The sequence below is a fragment of the Triticum aestivum genome, chromosome 3B, assembly GCF_018294505.1.
Source record: "Triticum aestivum cultivar Chinese Spring chromosome 3B, IWGSC CS RefSeq v2.1, whole genome shotgun sequence".
NCBI lineage: Eukaryota > Viridiplantae > Streptophyta > Magnoliopsida > Poales > Poaceae > Triticum > Triticum aestivum.
The window spans coordinates 303565667-303574724 of record NC_057801.1 but is presented as its reverse complement, the minus strand read 5'-3'; the positions used below and the strand labels follow the sequence as shown (position 1 = coordinate 303574724).

Here is a 9058-nt window from a genome sequence, read left to right as displayed (position 1 = left end):
GGAAAATCTGAAGGACTGAAATATCACCAAATAACTAGTCGTGGACATGGATGGATGAAGGTAACTATCAACAACAACCGCTAATGATAAAGAGTAGCGTAGATCAGAAGGATCCAACCTGAAGACACACATATGTAGACGAACTACAACCCGGTCCGAGCAAATCCATCAAAGACATATTCGCTGGAGACACCTCCACACATCCACTGATGATGCTAGACGCACCACCGGGGCGGGGGCTAGGGAGGGAGAAACTTATTCCATCTTTAGGGAGCCGCCACCGTCTCGCCTTGCTGAGCAAAACACAAACCCTAACAAAATTCAAAGAAATGTCTAAACACGAAACCCTCCCGCTGGCAAGGGCCGGGTTCCACCACATCACCATCATCGAAGAGAGGCAGGACTGGTGGCGGCACCGGTGGAAGGAAGGGGAACCCTAATATTTTCTTGGAGAGGAGGCGAGATTTATTTGCTCATGGATAATTCTTAATCTATACCTAATAATAAAAGGTTTATTCCTTCCTGCGGTACGTCATGGAAATTACCCTCAAAGTTGCAAAATATTGCCCACTGATGCCACCTGCAAGTGATAAAAAACATTTCACACACGGGAAACCCCTGCCTGGGTCGGCTCATGCAGTAGGGACCTTCTATACTGCGCTCTGTATGCTGGGAGAGGGTGCAGAGTGTCCTTTTAGGTCGGCCATGTCCGGGCGGCCTGTTTTTTAAATTTATATTTTATTTATATTTTCTGTTTTTCTACTTTAAATAATTTGGGACTCCAAAAAAGTTCTGGAAATAAAAAAAGAGAAAATTTAAAAAATGAAATGTTTGTGGATTAAAAAATGTTTGTAATTTTACAAAAAATGTTCAAAATTTTGAAAAAAAAGGTTCGGGAATAAAAAATCAGGATTTTTTTCAAAAGTTTGTGTATTAAAAATGTTAATGAAATTGAACAAAATTTCGCCAATTCAAAAAATGTTCATGAATGAAAAAATATCCTAAAAATTCAAAAACTGGTCGTGACTTACAAAATAGTTTATTCATTCATAAAATGTTTGCTGATTTAAAAAATGATCATGCATTTCAAAAAATATCCGTTAAATCAAAAAAAATGTTTGTGAATTTCAAAACTGTTCCACCATTTTTCATAACAATGTTCGTCCATTCTAGAAATGTTCACCGGTTCAAGAAAATTGTTTAAAAAATGTTCATAAGTTTGAAAAAATGTTTGCAAATGTACAAAATTTTCATGAATTCAAAAAATGTTCTTGATTTTAGAAAATGTTCGAAAAATTGTAAAAGTGTTCATGAATTTAAAAAATATTCACGATTTCAAATGTGTTCATGAGTTTAAAAAATTGTTCATGATCTCATGAAATTGAGAGTCATAGTGTATCTCAATGATGCAGCAAAATGCAATCATGGTCATCGAAGATTTTTTTTTCTTCCGTTGCAACACACGGGCCTTTTGCTAGTTTGCATCATATATGAACAATTCCTCATATTAAGTGGACTGTATACGGTGTTGTTACGTAATCTAGTGTAGAATGAAGACATAATGCAAGGATAAGCTGATTTGCATCAAACCCCGACTCTTTTTTGTAGTACTATATAAGTTATATCGTATAATGCATAACAGCAATAGCATAACACCAATAGCGTTCACGTCAAGAAACCATTTATCTCAAGCATGTATCTGAAAGAATTACCGGTGTAAACTTGGATTGAAGTATCACGTTGACAATATTCACGTACAGAACAGAAGTTATAACATTCTCTGCAAAGCATACATGTTGACCAAACGAAAAACACGATACACGACGAAGTACATTACATAGATGCAGTTCCATGTTCAAAGCCTCAAATTTGATGAGTGAGAGAGACCCACTGCTACCTCGGCATTTAGATATTTATGCAGCTACGTCGTTAGTCGCCACAAGGCAACTGAATGATGGGGAAAACACACAAAGATAGTGAGCTCTATGATATATGTCAACACATCGGGCTTCCCCTAAAATAGATTTTGCGCAGCATGATGTTCCCTTTTATAGTGTCCAAGCCTAAGCTGACGATTTCCCCGTCTGTTCTGCTAAAAAATGCTCGAGCATGTCCTCCTCATCATCTGCACCAACATTAGGACGGCACGTTTTAAGGTACATGTCACCATCTAATATCCACAAAAAGTGCTAGTAGCATATTTACCTTCAAAATCGTCATCGAATTCGATATCCTCCTCTTCCTCATCTTCTTCAGCAACTGTACCTGCTCCTTTCTGAAAAGACAACTTATGTAATGACAGAGTTACAAAAAACATCGATAAATACAGAAATAGAAACAGGTGGCAGTAGTTAGGCATATCCGCAAGTATGCTGCACAGAGTCAAGGGAAAACATCTTATATAGGATGATGAACTCTACCGTTATATGCCTTCCACTTTCAAAATACTGTCTTCCAGAGAGTTTCTTTTCCTTTGGGGCAGTAAGAGCTGACTCTGGCATAAGCCTGCACATAATGGAAACTCAGAAGACTATCTATAAAGCACCATTTGGGCACTTCAATTAGGCAACAAATGCTATGAAAAACATGTCACGTGTGAGGAAGATTCATTTTCCATGACATAATCAAGGGCAAAGTCAGTTATACTATATAACAAAAATAGAATAAATAACTGGATGCTTACTTAGCACGCTGCAGCGCCAATTCAGCTTCAAAACGTTCCCTCCAGGCCATAAAGCTCTCTACAGTAACAGCTTCACCATGGGGTATAATGACCTAACACGCAGGTAAATCTTTCATGCATTAAGTATATGCATTTAAATTATATATGCTACGGGGAATGGAACAGTAAATTTGTACAGTCGATAATTCAATAGTATAACACATGTAATAGTCACATTTGCTGGAGTAACCATGTAAGTGGCTCAGTGGGACAAGCAGAAGAAACACTTCAAAACATGCAGCCAATTGCTGCCAGTGGCAGTGAGTTTCTTAATATACGTACTGTTAGTTGGGGGGGGGGGGGAGATTGATTTGCACCACTGAATGAATGCACCACTATATAAATACACAGCTTTATTTCATCATCTGTCCACTTATTCTGTATGGTGATATATGCAACCCTTGCACATGCCAGTTTGACAGCAATGGCTGAACCCAGGTTATACAGATGCATTGCAAAGAACATACAAAATTAGAAGGAACTAAAGCTAAGAATACCTCCTCTGCTGGTTCTTCAGTTTCGTCAGGTTCCTCATCTCCAGCATTTTGACCATATTTTTCAGTTAACCATTCTTTAGCCGAGTCGAGAAGAGTATATATCATAGCCATACCAAGATTCTCAGTTGCCTAAATGATTGGAAGGTTGCACATAAATGAGAAGACATATCAGGTGAACGAGGGGGACATATATACCTCACAACCAATAATACACTTCTAATGAGTTGTGTTGGTATTTGAGCACACTATATTGAATTTCAGTGATCTTTTGGCGAATCCTAGAATACTACATCTGGGTCAAAACATGGGTTGTTGTGAATATTGACAAGGTCTTCAAGATGAAACTTTGGTGATTGAACTTCTATGAATACATGCTTTTTCATTAATTAAGTATAATATTCAGAAATTATATTTCATGATACATCTAGTAATACCAATGTGGTGTTCTAGATGTTGGTATTTTTCTCTATACTCACAAACATAAAATTATTTGACTAGCATTTTTATAAAATGACATGCATTGTGGCTCGAGAGGGAGAACGAACCAGTTTTCTGCGGTAGGGGTTCCTTGGCTGTTTTGTTGTTTGGAGTCTCTATGGGCTGTGGGTGCTGTTGTCAGTTCGGGTTATTGTGGGTCGCTAAGCGCCCTATGGGTGTTGTTCTTGTGGTTAGCTAGACAAGAGTAAGCAACGTTGGTGCAAGTTTGCCAACCACAGTAGTTATGATGTGGGGAATAGTCCACACAAGGTGTCATGGACTCATGGTTACTCCACAGGTGTTTTCCATTAAAATCTCAGCTCCTGTATTTAATTGGCACTCTTGATTGAATGGCAGAGCTCCTGCTAGCTTTTCAAAAGAAAAAAAAATAGATACCCCCACCCCGTGAATAATAATAATAATATAACTGTCCATGGTTATTTGGTTCTTTCCAATTATTTAACTTGAAATACGTTCAGCTTCAGTTGCACACTTCGATGATTTTAGCTATGTGAACTGAACACAGGATTGGAGCCAAAACCAAGTCTTACATACCTCTTGGTCAAGCTTTTCTTTCAAGGATGTGAGGTCGTCTGGTTTAATACCCCGTACACTGCAGATATTGTTTGCAATTCAACTATAAGCTTTAGAAAACAATAAGCACACGGCTTGCACCAAAAGCAAGAGTATCCATAGACAATATGCTTGCTTCAAGCCATGCTGGATCATCAAGTTCTAAGTAAAATGACACAACCTTTTGATATTCACAAGTGGAGGCTCATCTGGGTACTTCTCAGTGTGTGCAAAAACCAGAGCCATTTGAACTGCAAATAAGTCCCAGATAACACAATGACATGAGCCCTGCTTTCCGGAATGTATGCAAGCTTATTTGTTTTCCTAAAAACAATAGAATTTTGTACAAAATCAATTTACCTGGTACATGAGCTGCCTCGTCGAAATCATCATCCTAGTCAATATAAAGCAGGGAGAAATCACTAATTGCATCAAACCAATCGAAATAAATTTGTAAACATAACTAGCGCCGCAATTTCAAGTAGGTTAAACACACGACGTTCATCGTTGTTGCCTAGGGAGAACTCAATCGCGTGCTACAAATGGTGTACACAACGGAAGCATTCCCTGCAAGTACCTGAGGGGATAGCAGGATCTCGAAGCAGCGGGAGTTGGTGTCAATCCCGCTTTCGCTGGGGTCGATCTCTGCATCAAATTCCGTAAACCACGGTGGTTAGGTTTGGCGAGGAATAGCAAGGCCGAGCTACAGAAACCAAAGAAGCAAGGAAATTAGGAAAAGAAGAACCCTTGATGTCGTCCATGAGGATGGCCTGCAGGGCCTCCAACTCCATCTCCTGTTCCTGCTCGTAGTCTTCCATGCCAATTGCCATACACGGAAGCGCAGGCGCACGCACAAGTACAGTGAGTACCACAGCGGAAGAGGGAGGGGAAGAGGAAGGGTACAGCCAAGTCGGCGTGAGGAGGAAGCAGGGTTTGTGTTCGTCGTACCTGCCATGACGGGTGGCGTCTCTATTGCTTCTTACTCTGGTGCTGTACTCGTGGGGGATCCAGTTCTCCTACCGGAGAGAAATTGGAGGCGGCGGGGCGGCGGCGGAAAGGTTGCGGGCGTCGCCGGTGGAGAAGTGTGCCAAGGGGAGAGAGACGGGCTTGGCAGGGGCTCGTTCCGCAGTGGATGGGCTCGACCAGATAATGGACCTTTAAGCCCATGAGGTTGAGATTGAGAGGCGTTCCACGCAAGGATTTTTTAGAGCAACTAATTAAGGAGCGCTCATTCGAAACCTCACAACGATCAGCGCCACTTGGCGCGCTCTCAGCCATTCGCCATGTGTCGTGTTTTGAGCGCTCCTTCGGATTTTGTTTTTTATTTTTATTTTTTTGCATGCGTTTTCGGCTTTTTAAACGGGTTTTTTTCGGGTTTTTTCGACGTTTTGGTTTTCACCGGTCTTCCCTACCTTTTCGACAAAAAAAAATTTGCGCAAAAAACTTATTTTTCTTTTTTTCCCTTTCGTGAGAGTCACGGTTTTGCTTCCGCGAGAGACACGGTTTTGCTTTCGCGTGAGTCATGGTCGTGCCTCTCGGAAACAAAAAAAAATCACGTTTTCTGTTTTTTTTTCCTTTCGCGAGAGTCACGGTTTTGCTTCCACGAGAGGCACGGTTATACTTTTGCGAGAGTCACGGTCGTGCCTCTCGGAAACGAAAAAACGTTTTTTTTCTATTTTTTCTTTCGCGAGAGTCACGGTTTTGCTTTCGCGAGAGTCACGGCCGTGCCTCCTCGGAAACAAAAAAATGCGTTTTCTAATTTTTTTTCTTTCGCGAGAGTCACGGTTTTGCTTCCGCGAGAGGCACGGTTGTGATTTCGTCAGAGGCACGGGCGTGCCTCTTTCGGAAAGAAAAAAAACCCGTGCTCCCGGTTCGGTTTTTTCGTCTGTTTTTTTTCATGAAAAAAGTTCGTCAAAACCTATCAACATGGGATCTGGTTTTGAAGATCTCGACGCGAGGAATCCAACAGCGAAAGCGGTTCGAGATTTGGACGCACGATTTAAGAGATAAAACGTTTTGAATAAACGGATCTACGAAAAAAAGGGAAAACTCTCAGGTTGCGACAAGTGGCGCACATGTAGCCCGCCACTTGTCGCAACCTGTGGGAGTTTGAGTGATATTCGCAATGAGTACTCCTTAATTAGTGATTTCAAGAATTTTCTCATAAAAATTCCGAAGGCTAGAGAAAAACAAGTCCCCGCGCTAGGGTTGTGTCTTTTTTTCCCCGAGAAGGGGCGCTTTATTAAAGGTTTAAGCATTACGTCCAACCTCTGCATAACTAAGATATACACAGCCAACAAAGTCCTTACACAAGCCAAAATAAAAGCAGAAGGCGATATACAAGAAAAAATGAATGATCTGTATAATGCCTAAACTGAAGGTGGCCCAATCCTAAGATCATGCTACCACCCACGTTGGGTAAAAGTTTCCTCGTCATAGCCTCGAATCGTGTATACACTTACGTAAATAGGTCTTGATTCTTCATTCATTGTAGAAAGGACCATAAACGAAAAGTCCCGGTACATATGTAGATAACCTGCATAAGAGAAGTATTTTTATCGTTAAATTTTTTATCGTTCCTACATAGCCAAAACGACCGAATCACGGCAAGCGCTTCCACCCTGGGAATAATTCTAAACTTTTGATCAATCCATGTAGCCAGTTGACAAATATATTAGCAACACTACACGGAGGATACAAGCCATAAGCTATTTGGATGACTGACCATATAGAACGAGTCAATTTACATTGGAAGAATAAATGTTTTATTGTCTCATAATGCGGACAAAAGACACATTGTGTACTTCCATGCCAATTCCTCTTAATAAGGTTATCTTTTGTAAGAATGACTCCGCGACGAAGATACCATGCAAAGATTTTATTCTTAAGAGGTATCTTCATCTTTCAGATCTTCTTGTTATGATCAACTGGCACGTCAGACTGGATCAAATCTCTATACATAGCATCTATTGAGGATTTCCTGTTCCCATGTAGGTTCCAATGAAATACATCGGATCCTTGTGACAACCGTACCGTGGCTAATCGCTGGAGTAGTATGTTCCACGATTGGAGTCTAGGTCCAATTAAATCCCTTCTGAACGTCACATTTGATGGAAATGATTCCAAAACCTTGCCGATGGTATCACCCTTGTGACGCACTGTTGTATAGAGCTGGATATTTTTCCCGGAGTGTAGCATTACCTAGCCACTTATGCTCCCAGAATATAATTTCCGAGCCATCCTTAATCGAGAAGGAACCATAGCGAAAGAAATATTTCTTCGTTGCCATTAGTCCCGCCCAAAAATAGGAGTTCCTAGACTTCCAATATACTTGGGAACCGCCTTTGAACCCACATATTTTCTCCTTAGTAGGGTTTGCCATAGACCATCTTTCGTCAATAACTTAAACAACCATTTGCCGAGGAGGGCCCTATTCTTAACCTCAAGGTCATGAATGCCCAACCCGCCTTGGTCCTTGGGACGGCAAGCCACACTTCATTTAGCCAGACAGTATTTCTTTCTCTCACTATCTCCTTGCTGAAAGAATCTCGATCGGAAGTAATCCAATCTATGTAATACTCCTTTCGGCAACTGGAAGAAGGAAATCATATATAGTACCATATTACTTAGTACTGAATTTATGAGACCAACCTTCCACCGAGAGATAGCAGTTTACCTTTCCAACTGCTAAGTCTTTTTTGTAGTCTCTCCTCGACGTGTTTCCATTCAGCATTTGTGAGTTGCCGATAATGTATCTGTATCCCCAAACAAGTGATCAGCTACTGGCCCACTGGCATCTGAAGAGGTCAGCATACAGGTGGGCCTCATCTTGAGCCTCGCCAAAACAAAACAATTCAGTTTTATGGAAATTGATCTTAAGCCCTGAGAGTTGCTCGAATGCTGATAAAATTAATTTCAGATTTCTTACTTTCTCGAGGTCATGATCCATAAAGAGAATCGTATCTTCGGCATATTGAAGGATAGAGAGACCACCATCAACTAGATGATTCACTATCCCATCAATTTGGCCATCAACCTTGGCACGCTCAATCATGATCGCTATATCCGCCACTGTATTGAATAGTATGGGCGATATTGTGTCACCTTGTCGCAATCCTTTCTTCATTTGAAAATAGTTACCAACATCATCATTGACTTTAATGGCAACACTACCTCTAGTCACAAAGCTATGGGTCATTGCGCGCCACTCTGCAGAATCCTTTCATTATGAGAGTCTGTTGAAGAAAAGACCATTTGAGTTTGTCATAAGCTTTTTCAAAGTCGATTTTAAGAACCAAGCCATTTGGTTTTTTCTAATGCAATTCGTGCACTGCTTCATGAAGGATGACAACCCCATCTAGGATGTTTTTGCCTTACATAAAAGTAGTTTAAGAAGGACGAACAACATGTTTAGCAATCGAATTTAGCCTCATCGTCGCTACCTTAGGGAAGATTTTAAAGCTAACATTAAGGAGGAAGATTGGACGGTACTGTTGTATCCTTTTAGACTCCTTAACCTTAGGTAATAAAATAGTTTCACCGAAGTTTAAGTGAAACAACTCTAGTTGGCTAACGCGAAGGCAGCTAAACAAGAGTAGGAGATTATGTTTGATGACATCCCAAAAGTTCTGGTAGAACTCAGCGGGAAAACCATATGGACCTGGCGCTTTCACTACTGCAGGATGCTGCTAACGCGACACTACGATCAGAGAGCCTTCAAGAAACTATGTGCGATGCAATAATCGCAAACGATGGTGTAAGAGAACCGTTTAAAATGTGCAAAACATTT

The 9058-nt window shown here is 40.8% G+C and overlaps 1 protein-coding gene across 2 annotated transcripts; it reads right to left on the bottom strand.

Annotated features, from left to right (window-relative positions):
• Nucleotides 1-1700: 1700 nt before the first annotated feature.
• Nucleotides 1701-5437, bottom strand: LOC123069780 (RWD domain-containing protein 1). 2 transcript variants are annotated; one of them, XM_044492719.1, is made up of 11 exons: nucleotides 5218-5437; nucleotides 5015-5080; nucleotides 4847-4914; nucleotides 4630-4663; nucleotides 4451-4520; nucleotides 4252-4309; nucleotides 3220-3348; nucleotides 2684-2775; nucleotides 2421-2505; nucleotides 2206-2275; nucleotides 1701-2125 (listed from the first exon to the last, which is right to left on the bottom strand). In XM_044492719.1, the coding sequence occupies exons 1-11, from the start codon at nucleotides 5222-5224 to the stop codon at nucleotides 2064-2066; spliced, it is 741 nt and encodes a 246-aa protein (XP_044348654.1). In that variant the 5' UTR covers nucleotides 5225-5437; the 3' UTR covers nucleotides 1701-2063. The 2 variants fall into 2 exon arrangements, with proteins under 2 accessions (XP_044348654.1, XP_044348655.1); XM_044492720.1 differs by lacking the exon at nucleotides 5218-5437 and having other exon boundaries at nucleotides 5015-5087.
• Nucleotides 5438-9058: the final 3621 nt, after the last annotated feature.